Below are 23,753 nucleotides of genomic sequence, written 5' to 3' on the forward strand. Positions count from 1 at the left end.
TTAATGATTAAAGGTGGTGATAAGCGTACTATGTCATCATGGGTGTGTTTTGCTACGATTCCTCGCTTTTTTAGTTCAATTAAAACATCCCATGCATTAAGAATATCTACAAAAATATACCAGTAACTAATTTTTAAAAAAAATATTATTCTTTTATTACAAAGTACTTACTACTATTAAATTCTATAGCATTGAGAAGACCTTTTCCTCTTACATCTACAACTGCTTGATTTGATTTTAAATCCTCCAAACCCTTTCTAAACTTTTGCCCCATGTTGAAAGAATTATTAATTATATTTTCCTCTTCCAAAACATCCAGAGCAGTCATAGCAATTTTAGATGCCAGAGGATTTCCTCCAAATGTAGAACCATGAGTTCCTTGAAAACGAAAAGAGAAACAACTGTTCATTAGCTGATAATTATTATGGTCAAAAATGTTCAAGATGTTGATGTTTCGTCACTGATTTCATAGAACACTCTTAGGGTTCATTTTTGGATTAGGTTAAATTTAATTCTTCTGTTTCTGATTCTGAGATGATATTTTGTATTTGATAAACTCTGAGAATGTCCACAAGACCGGAGAAACAGACTGAACCCATGTGTTGAGTAAAATGCAAAAGGGTAAAGGGGTGGATCTGAAATGACTAATAATCTCAGGGTCCGTACCTTCCATCTCCCAATAATTTAACGAACACTTTTTTATGTTTAAATTATTTCATATATTTTAGTAAGAAAAGTACCTATCTAACACTACACTCGAAAACCATGAGATTCTACGTACTTTTTTACATAATTATCACCAGTCAAACCTTAGTAAATACCTTCCAACTCAATTATTTCACTAGCGCTTTTTTATGTTTAAATTGTTTCATATCTTTTAGTAAAAATATTACTATAATTACTAATTACTATTTGACACCGCACTAGAAAACCGTTGACACCATGAGATTCTACGTACTTTTTTAAATAATTATCACTAGTCAAAGTTTAATAAATACCTTCCATCTTCCAATAATTAATGGAGCGCTTTTTTATGTTTAAATTATTTCATATAATNCTACGTGACTTTTTACATGTATAATAAATTCTCAAAGCTTGATAATAAATTCCATTTCCCAATAATTCCACGAGTGCTTTTCGATGTTGATTTTAAATATATTTTTTTTTATTTCCTTAATTTTGCCGCACCGGTACTTGGCCCACACTGGAAATATTTCCGAGAATGGGGTTTACTAAACGCCTATTAGGTCTTCCACCAGGTCTGGTCCACAAAATCGGCAAGGAAACACCAACTTCTTGCAAAAAGTTTTGCGACAGTTAGGTTTTTTAAACCAATAATAATTCAAGAACGTTTAATATTTAAAAATAAAAATGGTAAAATCTAATCGAACCTTACCTGGTTCTAAAACCAGCATGATGTCGTCATTAGCCAAGGCTGCTGAAACAGGATATAGTCCGCCCCCCAGAGCTTTGGCTAAGACTAAGATATCCGGTTTAACATTTTCATAATCACAAGTTAGTCTTTTTCCTGTTCTCCCTAGTCCAGTTTGTACTTCATCAGCAATCCAGAGAACGTTATGTTTGGTACACAGTTCCCGTACCCCTTTTAAATAACCCTCGGAGGGTACTTTTATTCCGGCTTCTCCTTGTATAGGTTTGACCATAAAAGCGCAAACTAGAGGGTCAATTAGGGCTTTCTTAAATTAAAACGAAACTATAATTTACTTACAAATATAAACTGAAATAAAATAATAATTAAAATAAAACAAATGTTCTCATGTAAACAGGTTTTAAATTCTCCAGTGAAGTAGTGTTTGAGTAGTGTCAATTTAAACATTTCGGCACTCTTCGTTCTTAAAATAGAGTGCGGAACGACTGGTTACACGGCTCTCACGTTTTCATGATGTTTTTGTACGAAAAGTTCCAGTTCATGGATAGGCGAACATTTTGGAAGAATTTTAAAGTAATTGTAAGAAAAATATCGGAATTAAAATAGACATTAAACGTTTATCCATACGTTTTTGAAAATATGTTCATAAAAAATCGTGTGGAGCTGCTTACCTCTAAAGCATGAAGGTCGTTATAGGGAACACAGCTAAAGCCTGGCATAAAGGGTCCGTAGTCTTCGAAAGCCAAGGGATCTGTAGATGCCGAAACAGCTGCCAAAGAACGGCCCCAAAAGTTGTCCGTGGCAAAAATAATTTTTGCCGAATCTTTGGGTATTTTCTTTTTTTTGTAACCCCACTTTCTTGATATTTTACAAGAAGTTTCGCACGCCTCAACACCTGTAAAGAAATAATATTAAATACAATAACATAATATCAGATGCGGAAATTAAAATAGTTTATAACGTTTTCATTCGCGTTATCTACACAATAAACGACACACTTTTTAATTATCTTTGATATGTGAACAGTAAACAAAGAACTGATATTAATCTATCATCTATTAGCCCTAGGTCAATATGTACAAAGCAAAAAAGTAATTAAATATCCGATTGTTTACCTGTATTCATAGGAACCATTCTATCGTATCCGAATAACTTGGTAATTTTTTCAGCATATTCTGCGAAAACGTTTGAATAAAACGCTCTGGAAACGTGATGAAGCTGATGAGCTTGTTCAGTAAGGGCTTTCACTAACTTCGGATGGCAGTGGCCAAAATTATTCGTGGAATATCCACTGAGNTATCGTATCCGAATAACTTGGTAATTTTTTCAGCATATTCTGCGAAAACGTTTGAATAAAACGCTCTGGAAACGTGATGAAGCTGATGAGCTTGTTCAGTAAGGGCTTTCACTAACTTCGGATGGCAGTGGCCAAAATTATTCGTGGAATATCCACTGAGAAAGTCGTAATATCTTTTACCTTCCACATCCCAAACAAAAACGCCTAAAGAAAATTCATTTTTTACAAATACAAACGCTAAAATTAATGTTATACTATGTGTAGAATCAAAGCCATGATAAGGGCCAAAAAAGATTACACTCTAACCCAACTCTACCGTTTCGTCTTTGGGTGTAAAAGTAAAGACGAAACGTTGGTATCTTTTTGACCTTGTTTTGGGTTTAATTTTGGATGCATTCTAGAATTTGGGAAATAAATAGAAACTGCTTTAATGTTTAATTTTAAAAACTATTAGCTTTTTAACTACATACATATTTTGTATGGATATATCTATTAAGAAATTCTTTTGAGGAAATCAGTTATAGAAAGTTACAGAAACGTTAGAAAAAAGAAATTTAGGCAAGAAAACTTTCACGTTTACAAAACAAACCATTACATTACATATGTACATCAAATAACTGTTAGGTAGATATCGTAGATATGTACCTTGTCCTTTAGCTAAGACGACTGGTAGAGGATGATAATTGTGTGCGGCATATTTAGCTTCCTTCTCCATTACTTCTTTAGAGCTGATCCTTCTAACATTTTTTCCAGTTTGGAAAACGGGCCGAACTTTTGAGAACATTTTGCAGTGTTTCCCACGACCAAGTCAATTTTTAACTAGAAGAAAACACCATATTTTGACCAAAATAAGACCAACGTATAGCTCGGTTAATAATAATAATTAATATGTTTTGTTTATATTATTCGTTTAGACTGAAACTAGAATGTTAGTTAAGCCATAGGAACTCGGCCAAGGTTGGAAAGTTATTCACATTTATGACGATACGTTAATTATTACAACTTTATATGTATGTGTATGCCTCACTTATTCAGGGCTTATACTCCATATATGCATGCTAGGTATAAAATTCATTTTGGCTTGGATGAGTTTCCCGACTACAAAGGAAATAAAAAAGCTAAAAACAGTTTCGAATGATCACCATTTTCAGGGTTCCGTACGTCCGAATAAAAAACGGAACCATTATAGGATCATTCGTGTCTGTCTGTCCGTCTGTCACAGTCAATTGGCTCCGAATCTACTGGACCAATTAATTTGAAATTTAGTACATACTCATATGAATTTCTGTGACGTAAACTGGGACGCATAGCGTAAACAAATTAAGTTTGAACGTGGGGGTCATTTTTAGGGAAACAAAAATAATTAAAAAAAAAGTTTTGCAAACTGTACCGTGTTACATTTAAATGAAAGGGTTTATTGTAAGAGTCTCAAATATATTTTTTGTATAATTTTTAAACAAATAGTTTTAAAGTTATTTAAGAAAATAGATGAAAACTGACCATTCCCCCCTTATCTCCGAAAATACTGAACCTAATCTTTTGAAAAAAATACAGAAAATAGTTTTTTACTTATAGGTTACAGGAAAATTAATAAACTCGGACGCATAACGTAAATAAATTAATTTTGAACGTGGGGGTCATTTTTGGGGAAACAAAAAGAAATTAAAAAAAAAAAGTTTTGCAAACTGTACCGTGTTACATATNACCCTATGGAAATAGGGAAAGTAAAAGGCGAGACAGGAAGGAAAAAAGCCTTTTGAGGCTTGAAGGATTAGACATTAAAAGCATAAAGAGAAGTAAAGAGTAAAAGACCTAAACCAAGTTATTATTCGCAAATAATTAGAGATGAGGCATGTGGGATATTTTTATTTTTAAGGAAAGCGAAAATTGAGCCAGGATAGTGTAAAGATTGAAGGTGCATGTTCAACCACCCATCGGACTGATGACCTTGTAATGAAGAAAAACTCAAAATTTTATACACATAACTTTATTAGACAACTATTTTTTTATTGTATACAGATATACAGAATAATCGACGCACATAATGTATCATAATAATAGACCTTTGTGAACTCCATTTCATGTTCAAAATAAAACAACCGAAGGGCCATTTATTGTTACAAACTCTTTTACATACCTTTCACCTGTGTCCAGGAGAAATCCCTTTTTTGTTCCTTAGATCCTTTTACTTTAAAAGGGAATTATCCTTCGAATATATGTACGTAACACATCAGCAAAAATACTTGCGAACGTGCTATTTCATGTGGGGACCCCTGTACACGTTTTAATAAAAGCAAAAGTATTTATCTAATAATCCACTTGTTTAAGTAAACAAAAATGTAGAAATAATTAGGTCCAATAAAACTGGTCTCAACAAGATATAAATGACAAATTTTTTTATTTGGATATGAATATTTTTAAAACTTTATTATCCTGTTGTCAACTCAAGTTACACATCAACAGTTGATTAAATTACATTTACTGCTTGTGGTATTTTGAAGGATTGAGTTTTGTCATGTGGTTTTTCAAGTAAAATATGCAATTCAACACGTAAATATTTAATTTCTAAAAGACCGCAAACTATTTCTTATTTAAAACACTTTAATAGGAAACGAAAATAATACATGCAAAATATTCATCTTAAAAATACAATTACGACTACATAATTTAATTGATGCATTTCAGAATTTCACTGATTAACCATTATTTATAAGTTAAACTGCTGTAAATCTTCTTGGTTAACAACCAACAAGTTGTACATTTTATTATCTTACTTACGATTAGTGATAAAAGCAGCTATGAATGAGGTAAACAAAGTTTTATCGAATGTTTTGCAATATTGAAGAGGCATGACATAGTGATAATAACAATAATTATTAAAGAGGAGTCTAAGAATAAACACAATAAAATTTCTTTTTCATACCTTTGGAGAAACGTACTTATGTACAGAAATACCATTCAAAATATTTACATAACAAGCGCAGTATTTTTAATTACAATTTTCACCGGGTATTGTCATTCAAAACACTTCAGATATAGATAAACGGCTTAAGCAAAGTACATTGAATAAATTTGGTAATACAAAATTGTTTTTAAGATATTTTCGGAACAGAATAATAAACAAATTTTGTGTCCTCACGTATTTGACCTCTTTTTTTAATCATGAGTCCAACTTTTAAACGCTAAACATTTAAAAGAAACGTACAAGATAATGTCATACTTACTGTTGCTTAAAATTAATTTTATTGTAAGAAAAGAAACATTGTCACCCACTGTTTTTTCGTTTAATTTAAACAAAACTTAACTTTTTAAGATTAGTAAAGAATACACACCAATTCCACTTCTTGTACACATTTTACCGTTAAAAATACTGAACATATGAAATGCATATACATTCATACGCCTTGGACTTGTTATTGAGTAAATTTACATGAATATATGTAAACGTACGTAAATGGTTATATACCTAGCCTAATAAATAATTTAAAAACTGCACATATATGAATACAAAATACCTACATACAAATACGTAGTTGCAGATAAACCTTGTAGAAAAAAAAAAAAAGAAAACAAGAAAACCGTAAAAAGTGTTTACAATAAACTTTAAACTAATGACCAGACGATTGTGATGGCAAAACTATGTATAAATTCGAAACACATCAATTTTTAATGATACTTGTAGGTATCCTTGAAACTGTAAGGAAATGGCTTAATGTTATGTAGTTAATGATTTGTTTACATATTTTTGTACCTAGTCAAATTTAAAAGTTTCCATTTTAATTGTAATAGACTATTAAACCACAAATCATTGCAGTTTTAAAACTAGGATTTCTACTGTTTCAGGATTATAGAACGAATTTTTAAATGCACTATAATTAAAAAAAAAACTAGTCCTTAATTTTCTTCAGTAAATACATTTATACATAAAGATGATATCATTCTTATATTTACAAGTAGGTAAATATAATCTTTAAAAGGAATACAAAATTATGTATAGCATTGAGTGAAGTCTCTGTTAAATAAATTGTTATTTTCGTTTGAATTCAAATTTTGAATGTGTGCTTTTTTATTTAGATGTTATTAGATACTTAATTTGCGACAATAATTAATTTTCCTTTTTAGCGCTTGTAAATGTCAAGGACAGATACATGAACGAGAAGTTAAATTGATAATTTTTTTGCACTGTTTTAATTAAAAACAGAAAAATTCTAAAGGGATAGATCTATTAATAAAAAATTAAGGAATTATAAGCAGATACTTACTTTTTTCAAAGCTTTGAGCGCACACAAATTCGAAAAAGAAAAACCAAAAAATTACGGAACTCTCACTTCATTTTGTAACTGTGTAGAATGCTTAATACCGATTTGGATTTATGTTGTAGATATATCACTTTTATCAGTTATTTAATGCATGTGTACTTAACATAGAGGTACATATTTGCTTAAGCTTAAGTATATTAAAGTAATTGTTTACTTTAAGGGATATTTTATCACTTTTACAAAACTAATTGAATAGAGAGCAAACTTTATATCTATAAATCGATCGCTTGTTGTTCGAATTTAATTACTAATAGTAAGCATGTTTACAGCGCAAAACACAGAATGACTACGTTAATTAATTTATATTAATTGTGTAAAGAAAGTAGAAAGTTAGATCACTAAAACAACACCAGCAAGGTTTCTTAACATGAATGTTGGTTGCCTAAAAACCAGGGTTCAAATCCGAGTCTTTTCACTTTCGATGTATTTATGAAAATATTGGTATTTTTTTAATTACATAAAAATGGAAATAAGAAACTAGAAGAAGTCACCAATTTTTGATATGTGGACAAAATGAAATCACAAAGAGAGTCACAAAAAGTATCCAACCCTATGGAAATAGGGAAAGTAAAAGGCGAGACAGGAAGGAAAAAAGCCTTTTGAGGCTTGAAGGATTAGACATTAAAAGCATAAAGAGAAGTAAAAAGTAGAAGACCTAAATTAAGTTATTATTTGCAAATAATTAGAGATAAGGCATGTGGGATATTTTTATTTTTAAGGAAAGCGAAAATTGAGCCAGGATAGAGTAAGGACTGAAGGTGCATGTCCAACCACCCATCGGACTGATGACCTTGTAATGAAGAAAAACTCAAAATGTTATACCATAATTTTATTAGACAACTATTTTTTTATTGTATCAATATATACAGAATAATCGACGCACATAATGTATCATAATAATAGACCTTTGTGAACTCCATTTCATGTTCAAAATAAAACAACCGAAGGGTCATTTATTGTTACAAACTCTTTTACATACCTTTCACCTGTGTCCAGGAGAAATCCCTTTTTTGTTCCTTTTGTGTTTATTCCAAACACGAGAGAACACAACAGATCTATTTACGAAACGAATTAATTGTATCTATAATTATTTTGCAACACTCTCTCAATTCTGTCTCATTAATAATTAGGGGTGGAGCCAGTCGTATTACATCCCTGTGAGTGGATTTGGCCAGCAAACCGTTGTCTCGTAATTTTAGGCACACATCAGTTGCGGTAAAGTTTTCATTACTTTTAATGACAATGGCTTGCATTAGGCCTTTTCCTCTAACTTCATTTACAATAGTTTTTGATAAATTATGGAGTTCTTCCTTTAAAATTTCTCCCAATCTTCTAGCGTTTTCCGGAAGGTTTTCCTCCACGATTACTTTCAAAGCAGCTATAGCGACTCTACAACCCAGGGGATTCCCTCCGTAAGTGGAGCCATGTTCTCCGGGTTTCATACATAACATAATGTCATCGTTGGCTAAAACTGCAGACACCTAAAAAATATATTCGTCGTAAATCGTTAAAAATCTATACTGTTTAATGTTTTTTAACGAACTGGCATAGTTCCTCCAGATAAGGCTTTTCCTAGGCAAACCATATCAGGCTTTACATTTTCGTGATCTACCGCTAAAAGTTTTCCGGTTCTTCCAAGACCTGTTTGAACTTCATCATCAATCCAAAGGACGTTGTATTTTGTACAAAGTTCACGTACTCCCTTCAAGTAACCAGGTGATGGTACAATTATACCTGCTTCTCCCTGAATGGGTTCCACCATAAACGCGCAAATGTGAGGATCATGCTTCAGAAGGTTCTGTAAAAAGCATCTTTTAAAATTAATGCTAAATACTTTAAAAACTGATAAAAATAGTACTTCTAAAGCGTCTAAATCGTTGTAAGGAACCAATAAAAATCCAGGCATAAATGGACCATAACGGTCTTTACAGGACGGATCAGTAGATGATGAAATTGCTGATATTGTCCTTCCCCAATAATTTCCTTTTGCAAATACAATCTTGGCTTGATCGTTGGGGATTCCCTTTTTAGTGTAACCCCATTTTCTTGCCAGTTTACATGCAGTTTCTCCGGATTCTACGCCACTGTTAATTGGAAGAACTTTGTCGAACCCTAAAAGATCTGTTACGTATTCCGCATATTCTCCGAAGGCATCGGTATAGAAAGCCCTTGAAGTTAACGTTAAAATATCTGCTTGTTTCTTAAGGGCTTCTATAATTTTCGGGTGACAGTGGCCCTGATTTACCGCAGAGTATGCACTCAAAAAATCGAAGTATTTGTTGCCTTCTACATCCCATAAGTAAACACCTAAAAAACAGTTAAAATGCACGGCTGTGGTAAATTGATAATGAGGTGGTTATTACTGTAATTACGCTTTTGTTTTTAGTATACATTTTCATTATAAGTACCTTTTCCTCTACAAAGCGCAACCGGAATACTTTCGTAATTATGTGCTCCAAATCGCAATTCTCTTTCAAAAACTTTTTGACTTATTTCGCCAATTTGATTAACGGGTTCCCTTTCCTTAAGTTTGCTAATAGTCTGATAATTTCTTGCTGAAATTGAATCTCTTCCCGGCATTTTATAATAATAGCAAATAACAGCTTTTGATCCACGATTCATAATAGCATTCAGTTTTATAAAACTTTTACCAAAATGTGCCATTTTTAATTACCTTGGACTTTTTAAAAAAAAATGTAATACGGTTCTGCTGATCACACTCGTTAGTTCGCACTCTGTTTACGTATTTGAGAATAATTCTCTGCTGCATTATTTATAGCGACCTTTTAGCTTTGATAACATTTTAAAATACGTTTTACGTAGTTTCAGTTTCTTTACGTATTGATTTATAAAAACGGAATATAATACCTAATAAATGTGGTCATACGAGAGACCATAAATGAGACGAAATTATAGAATTANAATTTATTTAATATTAGTAATAGTAATGATCTGTATTATTTAAACAAATTCATTGATAAAGCAAAGTCATTCATGCTGTGCAACATGCAGACTGTTTGTTCAAATAAACAAATATTATTTAACCACTTGTTCAAAAATAACAATAATACAAGAAGTTCCTTCAAGAATTGCAGATTTAATGGTTTTATGAGTTCTAAAAAAGCTCACGAAGTTACAGTCCTTAACGAAATTTCATGTCTCTTATATGACACTGGGTATGTTACCCATTTTGTAGACATAGGGGATGGCAAAGGCTATTTGAGCTCCCTTTTAGCCCTTAACAATCAAATTCAAGTTCTTGGAATTGATTCTTCACATACTAAAACGCAAAGTTCGGTACACAGAACAAATTTACTTGAAAGAAAATGGAACGGCTTTATTAAAGATCAGACAAAAAGAAAAATGCCAGAAAACAAGAAAAAGACACTTTATAAACAAGTAACCCATTTTGTTACAGAAAATACGGATTTTGAAAAACTTGTTCTGGATAATCTATCAAGTGATACTTCAAAAGTAGGTTTATTGGGATTGCATACATGTGGTAATCTGGGAGCTTCCTCTATTAAAATATTTATTAAAAATCCTAAGATGTCAGCTCTCTGTAACGTATCTTGTTGCTATCATTTTCTAACAGAGAACGATGAAAATAATTTAGAGGAATACTATTTTCCTCTTAGTAAATTTTTAAGCGAAAAGAACTTTAAGTTGGGGCGCAACGCTCGTATGTTAGCTGCACAATCTTTAGAAAGAATTTTACACAAATCAGAAGAGCCCAATACGACAAACTTTTATAGAGCAATTTTACAAGTATTTCTAAAAAAGCACAATTTCAGACATTTTAATATTGGGCGAATAAAAAGTAAATGTTGCAGTTTTGAGGAGTATGCCAGAACAGCGCTTAAGAAAACTAATTTAAATATTTCTGATAATGAACTACGTAGCATGTATGAACTATATGAAGGCGACCAAAATGCTTTTATTGCATTTTATTTATTACGATGTTATTTAGCGCCAGCTATTGAGAGTTTAATATTATTAGACCGACTTATGTATTTAAATGAAAACGGAATTAAAGAGTCTTATTTAGTGCAGCTGTTTGATCCCATTATGTCCCCAAGGTGTTATGGACTCGTTGCATTGAAAAAAATTGGTTGAAATTTTATATATGTACTGTATGGTTTATTTCAAAATTATATTAAAGACATTGTAAAAATAATTTAATAAATAATGTAATTAATAAGAAACTCGGGTGAAAGTTCACTATTATTAGGGAAGCTATAAGAGTTATAAGTGGAGTCAGAAATAAAGAAGTTTTTATAAAAATAAACTGGAAATTTTCTGAAAGACATCGTATATTTCAGTATAAGCAAAACAATGTGAAGTACTCTTCTTATATATCAAAAATAAATCCACAAAGAGTTCTTAAGTACTAAATAACCAACAGCTACGGTTTTATGTACAATGCAATAATAATAAAGCGAACTAAGAATAATTTACAAGTTCCGACTGCATTTAGATATCCGGTTAATAAAAATTATAATACGCTAAGTATGCTCATAAAAAACGATAACAAAATTTATCATTCACGTAAAGATCGTTTAACGATAGGCAGTTATTTTTAGAGTGTTTTTTAAATATTCTGATAATCGGGAATAAAAGAGGAAGTAAAATCTTAATTATTAAGAAGTTAAATAATAATTTTGCATATATTGTCTCGGTATATATAAAATAAACAATAAAATACAGCAAGTAACTACAAAAAAACAATATCACGGATCGATACTACGAAATATTACAACAACATATATTCAAAAACTCATTTTTGTAAATTAATAGTGGCTTTGTCTATGATAAGGGCTATGGGCGCAATGGGTCATAGAATATATGATTATAACCTTATCCTATGTATATTTATTATCTATGATCAGAACCTGAAATTTATTTTATCTAAATTGCTTCGAATAATACAATATATTCAGTATTTCAACATTATTCTTACCGAATTTTACAAAATAACAGTAATGGAATGTGTTTTACAATGAACAAGGATAAGACTGGTTAGTATAAAGTCACTGAATAAATGGGGAAGTATTAACTAGATCTTTTTAGGAAGTGAGGAAAAATGTGATACCAAGGACATTAATGAAGTCTTTGATGATTTATTCTTACTAGAAGACCGATATGTGAAACAAGGTTATCAGGAAGGCTATTGCAAGGGTTCCACTGAGGACAATATTGAAGCTTTCCATTTGGGGTACCACAGAGGTGCTGAGCTAGGGGCTGAACTAGGTTACTATTCTGCAGTTATAGAGGTATATTTAGAACAAATCAAACAAGGTTTCGAATGTCCAGCTTCAGTTAATATTATTAAGAATATTGAAACTTTGAAAGAAGCAATTGATTCTTTTCCAACAAGCAATATTCAATCAGAGGACATTTTGGGATTAGCTGATAGAATAAGAACTTTATTTAAAAAAGTGTGTGCGTTATTAAAACTTAAAATTTCATACCCAGAAGGAGACAAAATGTCATTTTAATTAAGAAATTATATAANAAAGAATTTTTAAAAACGTATTCAACTGATTGTTGAGTGAGCTATTTTCAAATGATCCTTTGACGTTTGTCTGGATTTTTACCTTAATGTGGGGTTTCGTGAGTTGTCTGATTTTTTCCATCATGAGATTGTGGAAATGGGGGTGGTATCTGTATACGGAGCCATCAACGCCTATGGTGACGTCAGGATCGTCCATTTTGTTTAGAAGCGTCGCGATGCCGGCTGAGACCAAGTGCGCAGCCCGCCGTGATATACACTCGCAAATGAATCTAACATTGACGAAGTCCTGCTCCGTCGCGTGTTTAATATCTACAAAGTACAAGGAAAATCAAATCAATATTATGCTATTTTTGTTACTTCAAATATGTAAAACTTACGCAATTCTTCTAAAATTTCCTGACAGTTTTCGTACGAGCCAGGGGGATCGCTTTCTATTTCGGACACGTACTTCGTATAGAACCTGCCCCTGGTGAAAAGTAGCTCTGACCCCTTGCCCCCGAATAAAACACCTTCTTTGGTAAACCTTACTATCGCTAATCGTACTAATTCTCCCATATACATGCCAGAGATCATTTTTTCGTGACTAAAATATCAAGGATTATTTGTTAACAAATAAAATACAAAATGTTTGTTTATTCATAGGTTGACATCTTGCTGGTAATCAGATAAGTGTGAAGACGAGTAGCGTTGAAATTGATTCAACGGAATTTACTGAATTATGCAATTTATTTTAATTTATCTGTAACCGTTACTTCCAATCATCTAATTGAAATGATTGCACAACAAATGCACTATTGACGCTCTGAGTATAAATTGCGTGCACATGTAGATAATATTCTCAAATTGAATGTTGCTACTATTATTTTATCAACAGTATGACGATAAGTATTTTTCTTTTAGGGGGTCAAATGAAGTAACTTACATTTGTTTTCCTGGATTTAGTGAATTTTCATCGACAATCCTGTCGTATTCCGTTCGTAAATTGTCCAGCTTGCCGTCATCCCCAAACGCACCCCATTCCAAATTGATTATAACATTTCCCGAACCATTATCTACGTCATTAAACAGTTCAGCATTTTTCTGTTTTTCTACGTAACAACCGTTGTTTCCTGTTCCTGTTTAAAATAAGGACTTGTGAGGTATTTATTGCGGACGTAAAAATTTATAAACGTATATCATTCGCAAGAACAGTGCAAGAAAAAAAGTTATAAGTATGGTATGAAGATAATATACAGAAAATGATTTAAATAAAAGACCTACCAACTATAATTCCAATTTTCGTATTATGATTTTTCCATGCACATGACATAAGGGTTCCTGTGGTATCATTAAGAATAGCGAATACTTCTATTTTAATGTCCTAGAAAGAACGGAAAAAAAGGCTTGCATGCATAACTAATAATAAGAGTCTATTTTCTATTCTAAAACAAGATGCGAAATAGTCATTCCTAAGAAAAAAGAAAGATATAGGATCGTATTCATAAAGTTGAGTGCTTACTACAGTCTCACATTTTTAAAGTAGCGATTTCATTTCAACTGCATATAAATGTGCGTAGAACTTGAAGCATGTGAGAGTCTACTATCGTTACTTGAAGATACTCGCTTGATGAGTAGCAACTCAAATTTCTATATGCATAAATGAGAGTATTTCTGCTATCACTCCTAAGTATCTATTTTAACAGCTAGGTGTTTATTAACGCGAGTCTGCTACTAATCAGATTCCTATTTTCGAAAATAGCAGAGATACTCTGACTGATGCATATAAAAATTAGAATTCATCCTCATAAGAAAACGGAGTAGATTCTTCCATATTTCAGATTTTACTCACATTCTTATGTATTTCAAATGAACTGTCTACTTTGAAAGTGTGAGTCTACACTAATGGTAAATACCCAACTCTATGCATACCACCCAATGAAAGTGAAAACTGAAGTAACGAAGCTTTCTCTTCTAGTTTAGGTTCCATCACCTAAACTTACCTATAATTATACCCATTTTACAGTTTTTTCTATACCAGGCACACGACATCAGCGTACCTGTTGAATCGTTCAAAATTGCCATGACCGATATATCAATATCCTGTAATATTGTTTGTTTTTACTTAAAAATTTAGTGCTCAATAAAATAATTACTTGCAACAACGTTGTGAGAAGTAACTTTATAACAAATATTTTGTTTTCGCCAATTTGGATCCTCATATTTTACACAATTTGATATTCTTTTTTTTTCTTAATGAATAATTGGAAACAAAACAACCCCATATGGTTGAAGTTTAAATAACGTATTAATAAAAAAAATCAATTCTCATTAATTCATAATTGAATGGATTGAACTAGAAATAATCTGTTTTTGCCTATTTGAATCTACTTCGCATATTTTTATGATTAATTAGAAATAGACTAACATGAATGTATACTTACTCCTCTTCTGGTAATTGCATCCTTTAACATTTGCACCACATCGTTTCCTACTACTCCTGAACACTTAAATCCTTTCGTCCAAGTTTCTAAAATTCCCCGAGTTAGGCCTAGCTGATTGAGGGGAAAACTGAAGGTAAAACCAAGGGGAAGAGTTTCGTGTTGCACCTTTTCTTCTTTAATAAATATTGCTAAACAATCTGCTATATGATCAAAGAGCTGAAAAGCATTTAATGTAAACCATACATAAAAAACTAAATTATATATTAGTAATACCTGTTCTCCAGATCCTAACATAATATGCTGTGGAATTGCGAAAATTTTTGATTTCATCTCAAAATGTTGTTCACTAAGTTCGATAAGTAAAACTCTGAAGTTAGTTCCTCCTAAATCTAAAGCTAAGAATCTTCCATTTTCTAAAAAAAGAAATAAAATCATATTAGGATGGATTCTTTTTTCAAGCAAATAGCCTAAATCAAGTTTTTGTTAAGTATTAATTATTTAAATATTCTGAACTAATTTTTAAAAATAGTAATTAATAAATTTATATGTTTTGTAAGTTCTACTTTTCTTGAAGAAAAAGGCACATTTACAAAATTCAAAATTTGCGCAAATACGAGTACATTATGTAGACACTACTGGTGTATGACTATTGTCATCATAGAAATAATATCTCTATGACTGTCATAGACTAATATGCATCGAACTTCATGCCTAACTTATTTATTAAACCTGCGTTCGTGTAAGTAAAACTTGTGCCGTACGTTTAAAACATTTTCAAAAACTTAATACAAGTGTAAAAATTGTGTGATTTATAAACGTTCTTTTGTATCTAAAGTCTGAAACTATTTGCTGTGAACTGCCATGAATAATATTTAGGCATGCCAGTAAGTTTTAACTCTTAAAATTTAGACATAAATTGGTTCTTTGAAACGGCAGACTGGGTCGACCATTTTGAATTTTTCGTTAAGAACAACCAAAATATTTTTTATTTACTGATATGCGTAGGATAAATTTAACATGGTAAATACGTAACACCTGCTACTATTATTGTTGACTTGATTTCTAGTTAATAGGTACACGAATCAAAATAATAATAGGCTAGGTTAGGTTTAGTTGGAATAGAAGTTTTTTAAAAATATCTTACCGGTTCCATCAGGCAAGTCTTGGACATAGGTAACAAAACTTTTTACGACAGCAGTGGCATGTGTGTCTTTACCTAAACCTCTCTTGATGTCTTCAAGTAATCTTTTCATGTACTCTTTAATTTGTTCATCAGTAAGAATCAGTTCAGCGCATTTGTCCCTAAGCTGTAAAAGAAAAAGGTAAATTATTGATCAGATTATGCTTAACTCTCTGTGGAGTCTTGCTTAAATTGTTTATTAGATACTTATTTAAAGTTTGGGCGATAATATTTCATTCCACGTCTGTGTTTGAGTTAATTTTTTATAATAAACTTGGCCTTGATCTTAATTTTATCCCTAATTTGAAGATCAACAAATTGTATTGTTGTTAAAATTTAAGGACTTTAATACTAAAACTTGTTAATTTCGAGCCTTTTAACTAATAAAAAGTTAATTATTTGTAGTGCGAACACATCCGCACGAGTTTTGTGGTTAAAATAATTTCAGTACTACACTTAAATAAATAATTATTGTAAACGCAAAAGAACATAACTTTGATTTATTATTGACCTTAATTTATAGCGTAATCAAGGGTCCCAGAAAGAAATTAATGTCTACAGTAATAATTGACGTTAATTTATTTTGAACATTTCCACGTATCTTTTTAAGCAAGTAACAAGCACACTCAAAGGTTGAGGTAGGTTGACCATTCATTAAAAAAAAAAATAGAACCCTTTGTTTGAAATTTCAAGCACTTAATATTATACATATATAACTCATCAGGGTTACTTCTGCAAATATGTATAATTAATTAATCGTTAAGTAGTTTTGACCTTTGATCAAAAACTGAATACGCCCATGAAAACTACCTATTAGGTAGAACCGTTTTTTTTTTTTTTTTTCAATAAAATCGTTATCTGCCTCTATTGTCAAAGTTAAATCTTATCATTTTCGCACTTGCCACTAGCCTTTTTGTTTTATATACTTGCAAACAACTTTCCTCTTGATTTTTATTAACTAAAAGTCTCTTATCATTTAATTTTTCTATAAAATTTACAATGGATAACAAGGCTATCGGTTTATTTGCCTTTAATAGTAATTGTAGCTTGGAAATATAACTTTTACGATAAGAGTACAAATATTTTCATTTACATAAACATAAAGGTAGTACACGTAGATTGATAAGCCGTTTTACTTGATAACGCATTAGTAATAAGAGAGCCAATTTCACTGCAGGTATTTTACAAAGCGATAAGCCAAGCAAGGCAAATAAAACTAACGATCGTAATAAAAAAATATTAACGGGGCGTATACTTCTATTTGATAAGAATTTTCTGAAACATTTGTAAATTTAATTAGTCAAGTCATGTGACTAAATGGGGATGAACGTTACATCAGAAGCTGCGCAAATATTAGTAGGCAGTTAATTTTTTACTGAATCTATTCATTAAAAAATTCCCCTCCTGTATATAAATATATGTAGATATAGTCACTTGCAAACTCAATGCAAGTGTATCGCTGTTATAAATTCAAAGAATGCGTTGAATCGCTTTTTTTATTTAGTTTGTAGATACATATTAACGTAATTTACGTCAATTTTACTGACGTGAAGTATCTACACAAGCAATAGAGGCAAAAAAAATCATATTCCAAGAAGGTATGTACACACGTAACACGAACACACCTCCATTCTCATGTGTAAGTGTGCATATTTTTGTATTTAAGTTTGAATACGTTACGTGAGTTTTGGCCTTGATTTTCAACTTTTAACACGCTATTTTACTTTTTTTTATTGCCCATACCGATTTACGTATTCTTGCAGCAACTTTGCATGGGTTTACATTTCATAAAGTGATATGCACACTCATGCAGAAACCTTTTAAACAGTGGCGGTTCATGGGTCACAGTCGTAAAATGAGCTTGGAAAATACAAAAAACAACTTTTGTAATCCTTTTCTTTATGGGTTTATAACGATGGGCAAAGAGTTTAGGCAAATGTAGGCACTGATCTCTTTTTTGAAAAGTATCGCCACTGATTCTAAACATAGAAATTCGGTTTACAATTAAACTGGCGGTGAGTCGTATTCCACTTTCTAACTACCTGTTTAACAATTCCTACCATGTAGGTACATGGGTATGTCGGTTTTTATGGGACATTTATCTAATCTTTTTGTCTATTGCATCAGTCCAAAATCTACTTATGACTAAGCAATAGTTACAAATTCACCATTTTTTTCTTTACTGATTAGATAAAATAAATCTAAATACTTTACAAAATGTGCTGAAACATTGTACATGTCTACGATAAAAATCGAAAGTACTTACATATTGTACTTTCGATGTTTCTTTATTTTATTTACTCATCGCAAAAATGGTGAATTTGTAGCTATTGCTAACGTCATAAGTACCTAGATATTTTATGAGACTTGTCTCGATTGTGATTCTACAAAATAAAAGCACGGAGGCATTTCTTATCTGCTACAAAATATTATCAGGAATATAATTATCTCGATTAGTTCTTTATTATAAAACAATCTATTTAATTCTTGGCTAGGTACTATAAATTGGTTTCTTTTACTCTGGATAAATTGGTTTCTTGTGGCCTTTGTTCGTTCCATTTTTCATTTTCTTTTCCTAATAAAAAAATAGGAAGCTTTTAATAAGTACAGCTTTCACTACCAGTCAACGATCTCAACTTACGATTAACAAAGGTTTCAGGTATTTCTGATAAATCTTTGTTTATTTAAAACTGTAAATATACATATCGCTCTCGAGTATTACGTACCATTACAATTTTTTACGGGCATATTTGGAAAAACCATTATTTTATTAGGTATATAGGTACTACCTAACTGACGGATTTTACCGTGGATCGTGCTCACAGTTTTTGTAATGTGTGGCGTTTTAAACATTAAGTGCACGTGATGTAAATTACTTATTTATCTACCAAATTGAGGAAACGTTACATCACGAATCGCTTTTATCATTATGTGAAATATACCTACAAGAACCTACATAATATGTATGTATCTAATCATACTAAAAATCCTTAACTCTTTTAGGGGGCCACAAAAAAAGTCCCATGTATCTGTCATTTGTAAAAATAATGAGTCTAAAAACCACACGTTTTTTTAATCGTAATTTATTCTCTACTAAAGTCTCACAGACGCACTCGAAAAGATAAAAATAGATGACGTTCACGTGGCAAACGTAGTCGACGACCTTGAATGCAGCTTGTGAATCGCGGGAGCGGTCGATAGCACAATACACACCCCCCTGATCCGATCAACCCTAAACCGGCATAATAACGTTTCGACAACCAATACTCACCATGCCATGCGGCTGAGTGTTTCTCTTAAGGCCCATAGTCACTTATATACGATTGGGTTTCCGCGAATTATGCCAAAAAACCAAGTCACTCACGAAATCTCCTCGATAACGATTTGTTACTAATTATGATTTAATGTGCAATTAGTGCGGATATTATTAATTAGCACACAAACACTGTACTGGATCCTCGTCCAACCGTCGGTCACAACTGTGGCCAAGTTGCGTCGCCCCGTCGGGTATATACGTGGCGGACCCGAGGAACTTATCTCGCGACCCGAAGCGAGACTTTCGCGCTTTCGCGTGTATTTACGTGAACTATTGGAAGCGTGTGTGCGTTCGGCATTGTGACGTAGCCGAAATAGTGAATGAGAAGGTTCTCGTAACCAGAGAAAACTAGACGAGCGAGTGCTTGTGTACGACAGAGAGAGAGAGAGAGAGGACGACGCGAGGGTCAGGCGGACGAGCCCCTGTATCCTACATTCCCATTGGATACTGTCGAAGGTGTGGCAGCCGCACGGTTACGAGGGCTCCGTGCCGAAGACAACGTAAACCTTCACCTCACGACCGGTTATTGCCGGTAAGCGGGAAATTTTAAGAAATATTTCACAACCACACACCTCCGATTAGTGAACCGAAGCAGGGGAAATCTGGCACGAATTCTTGACTCCTCTATTTCATAAGTAGCAATAAGTTTACCTCATTCACTCGGTCGTTATCACTAATAATTATGCTTATCTGTAATTTATTAGAAATTCGATGTTAAATACGAAATGCATGATGAATTCAAACATCTGCTTCACTGATTCCATACATATCACAAATATGTGTGGAATTCCCAGAAAATTAGGGTCAGGGAGTCTCAAAATGTGTTCTTGTTTCAATTAGAATTCCGAAAAAACTTTCAATTGAGGAATTCCATATTAAATAAGAATTTCATGAGTGTTATAGAATTCAAATTTTATCATTAATTTTGCGACTAATTGTTTGTACTACTGACCGATTGGCGCCCAATTGTCGGCTATATGTTTATATTAAAGACACGATTTCCCATGGTCTGATTCGGGGGAGAGGAATGAAAACGGTGAGAATACTTTGCGAAAATGTTTGTGTAATATGATTGGTCAGACGACCCGGGAAACCGAAATTAATTAAATCAGATTGGTTGGAAAAGGTGTGAATGGAATAGGAAGGGATCATATAAAAACTAAAGCGCATGATAAAAAAATTGTTCTTACACAGCCGTCATGAGACTTTTGTTAAACCAGTAAAATAAAAGGGTGGTGTATTATTTTGTTTTGCCGTTTCATGAAGAACTCTTACATTGCTTAATTCCCAGTACAACTAACTTAGAGGCCCTAATGAAGAATTAGGTGAAATTATCTCAAAACGTCTTTGGGTGTCACGGGGATAAAAACTTTTCGAGGAATTCTTAACACCTGTTAAGACTTTCGAAAAAACTTCTCTTACAACTTAGAATTTCGATGTTAAAATAAGAATTTCATGAAGAAATTGCAGAATTCCTAACACCATTTAATCTCCAGCGAAGAATTAAGTGAAGGAGTTTCAAAACGTGTTTGATATTACAGCAATACAGCATTATGGAATCTCAAAATGTTTCAGTAATTCAATAGATAATTTTGTTTTGAACATACGTTTTGAATTCAGAAATATTGCCTAGCGAATTCTTAACACTTCAATACCTCCTCAATTGATTAATATTAAGGAATTCTCTGTTACACACCTTGAGCAAAGAAACGTATTTGGAGATTATTGATTTCAGAGTTCCGGTCTTGAATGAAGAGGAGGTCCTTTTGTAATAAGAAAATATAATATATAATTTCGGTTAAAGCTATTCAGATAGTAAATTAAAAATTGTTCAAAAATGAGGAAGTTAATTTAACAGGAATCTTTGAGTAGTTGCCGATTCGTTTTCGTGTTTACTTAGCGGAGGTCAACCAGTTAATGACATTGGTCGTTTGTGGTTAATTACAGTTTGCAGTGCGTTTTGTACTTTTTATAACTTATGTAAGAGTCGACGATTTAAATGAGTTTTGTTATTTTAGAAAAGAAAAATTGCGAATTGTTTTCCACAATTTCATATAAACATCTGGCTATTATTTATAACATATAAATAACTGAATGATAAGTTAGTCAAGGTTTTGTTATTATGGTGTTTTTGCCATTTCAACATTTATAAGTAGAAAATTCTCTGAAATATTTACTACGTAATTCCTACCGCTTACTCTTAGCCATCAGGGTGGAGATTACTTATGAGAAATATGCTAACATAATTTAGAAAATTTAATAAGTATGTACCAGGTCTCCACTTGACAAAAAGTTTTGTACCTAGTTACTATGAAAGCGAAAAATTAAAATTTCAATTTTAAATTAGGTTACTTATAGACAATTGAAAATTTCCATAGATTTATTTGCAGATGACAATTGTTTCGTCAAACATATCACATGCGTAATGAGTACTTAGTAGCCTCACCTTTTTATAAGAAACCACCCCGTTTGAAAATGATAATAATTTTAAATTTAAATAAAATCTTAGACGTATGAGTCTCTACTCTCCTTAAGTACTGACTGAGATTTTTGTAGGCATACGTGAAAGTATCTGTTTGCACTACTAAGTGTCCACAACAAACTCAAGGAGAAGATGCTTACATGATTTTACTCATTTGGCATAAAGATTAGTAATTGGTAATGTCCCACCCTTTAAAGTAGTCAATTTCGTCTAAAATGAATAATAATATCAAATATGAATAGAATCGCAGACATATGAGTATCTTCTCTCATTAAGCACTGTTTCAGTTTGATTTTAATATTTTATTTAAATATTCTGAACTAATTTTTAAAAATAGTAATTAATAAATTTATATGTTTTGTAAGTTCTACTTTTCTTGAAGAAAAAGGCACATTTACAAAATTCAAAATTTGCGCAAATACGAGTACATTATGTAGACACTACTGGTGTATGACTATTGTCATCATAGAAATAATATCTCTATGACTGTCATAGACTAATATGCATCGAACTTCATGCCTAACTTATTTATTAAACCTGCGTTCGTGTAAGTAAAACTTGTGCCGTACGTTTAAAACATTTTCAAAAACTTAATACAAGTGTAAAAATTGTGTGATTTATAAACGTTCTTTTGTATCTAAAGTCTGAAACTATTTGCTGTGAACTGCCATGAATAATATTTAGGCATGCCAGTAAGTTTTAACTCTTAAAATTTAGACATAAATTGGTTCTTTGAAACGGCAGACTGGGTCGACCATTTTGAATTTTTCGTTAAGAACAACCAAAATATTTTTTATTTACTGATATGCGTAGGATAAATTTAACATGGTAAATACGTAACACCTGCTACTATTATTGTTGACTTGATTTCTAGTTAATAGGTACACGAATCAAAATAATAATAGGCTAGGTTAGGTTTAGTTGGAATAGAAGTTTTTTAAAAATATCTTACCGGTTCCATCAGGCAAGTCTTGGACATAGGTAACAAAACTTTTTACGACAGCAGTGGCATGTGTGTCTTTACCTAAACCTCTCTTGATGTCTTCAAGTAATCTTTTCATGTACTCTTTAATTTGTTCATCAGTAAGAATCAGTTCAGCGCATTTGTCCCTAAGCTGTAAAAGAAAAAGGTAAATTATTGATCAGATTATGCTTAACTCTCTGTGGAGTCTTGCTTAAATTGTTTATTAGGTACTTATTTAAAGTTTGGGCGATAATATTTCATTCCACGTCTGTGTTTGAGTTAATTTTTTATAATAAACTTGGCCTTGATCTTAATTTTATCCCTAATTTGAAGATCAACAAATTGTATTGTTGTTAAAATTTAAGGACTTTAATACTAAAACTTGTTAATTTCGAGCCTTTTAACTAATAAAAAGTTAATTATTTGTAGTGCGAACACATCCGCACGAGTTTTGTGGTTAAAATAATTTCAGTACTACACTTAAATAAATAATTATTGTAAACGCAAAAGAACATAACTTTGATTTATTATTGACCTTAATTTATAGCGTAATCAAGGGTCCCAGAAAGAAATTAATGTCTACAGTAATAATTGACGTTAATTTATTTTGAACATTTCCACGTATCTTTTTAAGCAAGTAACAAGCACACTCAAAGGTTGAGGTAGGTTGACCATTCATTAAAAAAAAAAATAGAACCCTTTGTTTGAAATTTCAAGCACTTAATATTATACATATATAACTCATCAGGGTTACTTCTGCAAATATGTATAATTAATTAATCGTTAAGTAGTTTTGACCTTTGATCAAAAACTGAATACGCCCATGAAAACTACCTATTAGGTAGAACCGTTTTTTTTTTTTTTTTTCAA

General features: G+C 31.8%; 6 protein-coding genes across 10 annotated transcripts in view; 2 read left to right on the plus strand and 4 right to left on the minus strand.

The window, feature by feature from the left end:
- LOC108740864 (ornithine aminotransferase, mitochondrial) overlaps window positions 1-7,286 on the minus strand; it is a 20,377-nt gene extending 13,091 nt beyond the window's left edge. Inside the window, exons 1-5 of one of the 4 annotated variants that reach the window (XM_025976540.1) lie at window positions 6,950-7,286; window positions 3,333-3,506; window positions 2,708-2,891; window positions 2,506-2,546; window positions 2,062-2,285 (exon numbers count right to left, since the gene is read on the minus strand). In XM_025976540.1, the coding sequence (XP_025832325.1) occupies window positions 2,062-2,285; window positions 2,506-2,546; window positions 2,708-2,891; window positions 3,333-3,471 (588 nt within the window). In that variant the 5' untranslated portion in view covers window positions 3,472-3,506; window positions 6,950-7,286. Of the gene's footprint in view, window positions 1-2,061; window positions 2,286-2,505; window positions 2,642-2,707; window positions 2,892-3,332; window positions 3,507-5,610; window positions 5,826-5,911; window positions 6,131-6,949 lie in introns of those variants that run through there. The other 3 variants (XM_025976539.1, XM_025976541.1, XM_025976542.1) reach the window with 3 other exon arrangements.
- Window positions 7,287-7,820: 534 nt separating this feature from the next.
- LOC108740851 (ornithine aminotransferase, mitochondrial) lies at window positions 7,821-9,895 on the minus strand. The gene is made up of 4 exons (XM_018475354.1): window positions 9,415-9,895; window positions 8,865-9,313; window positions 8,550-8,804; window positions 7,821-8,487 (listed from the first exon to the last, which is right to left on the minus strand). Exons 1-4 carry the CDS (start codon window positions 9,668-9,670, stop codon window positions 8,062-8,064), a joined length of 1,386 nt encoding a protein of 461 aa, XP_018330856.1. The 5' UTR covers window positions 9,671-9,895; the 3' UTR covers window positions 7,821-8,061.
- Window positions 9,896-9,928: 33 nt separating this feature from the next.
- Window positions 9,929-11,620, plus strand: LOC108740593 (methyltransferase-like protein 25). The gene has a single exon (XM_018474968.2). It carries the CDS (start codon window positions 10,001-10,003, stop codon window positions 11,120-11,122), a length of 1,122 nt encoding a protein of 373 aa, XP_018330470.1. The 5' UTR covers window positions 9,929-10,000; the 3' UTR covers window positions 11,123-11,620.
- A 234-nt stretch (window positions 11,621-11,854) lies between these two features.
- Window positions 11,855-12,525, plus strand: LOC112905023 (protein ORAOV1 homolog). The gene is made up of 2 exons (XM_025976548.1): window positions 11,855-12,024; window positions 12,077-12,525. Exons 1-2 carry the CDS (start codon window positions 11,994-11,996, stop codon window positions 12,502-12,504), a joined length of 459 nt encoding a protein of 152 aa, XP_025832333.1. The 5' UTR covers window positions 11,855-11,993; the 3' UTR covers window positions 12,505-12,525.
- Window positions 12,433-19,612, minus strand: LOC108740588 (hexokinase type 2). Its single transcript, XM_025976543.1, has 8 exons — window positions 19,393-19,612; window positions 16,086-16,248; window positions 15,215-15,354; window positions 14,942-15,157; window positions 13,782-13,881; window positions 13,444-13,636; window positions 12,899-13,104; window positions 12,433-12,830 (listed from the first exon to the last, which is right to left on the minus strand). Exons 1-8 carry the CDS (start codon window positions 19,426-19,428, stop codon window positions 12,505-12,507), a joined length of 1,380 nt encoding a protein of 459 aa, XP_025832328.1. The 5' UTR covers window positions 19,429-19,612; the 3' UTR covers window positions 12,433-12,504.
- Window positions 19,613-22,727: 3,115 nt separating this feature from the next.
- Window positions 22,728-23,753, minus strand: part of LOC108740613 (cysteine-rich hydrophobic domain-containing protein 1-like) — a 41,951-nt gene continuing 40,925 nt past the window's right edge. Inside the window, exon 2 of one of the 2 annotated variants that reach the window (XM_025976545.1) lies at window positions 22,728-23,034. In XM_025976545.1, coding sequence (XP_025832330.1) covers window positions 22,837-23,034 — 198 coding nt within the window. In that variant the 3' untranslated portion in view covers window positions 22,728-22,836. The remainder of the gene's footprint in view (window positions 23,035-23,753) is intronic. The other variant, XM_025976547.1, reaches the window with a different exon arrangement.

Source organism: Agrilus planipennis, unplaced genomic scaffold (genome assembly GCF_000699045.2).
Source record: "Agrilus planipennis isolate EAB-ADULT unplaced genomic scaffold, Apla_2.0 scaffold21, whole genome shotgun sequence".
Lineage (NCBI taxonomy): Eukaryota > Metazoa > Arthropoda > Insecta > Coleoptera > Buprestidae > Agrilus > Agrilus planipennis.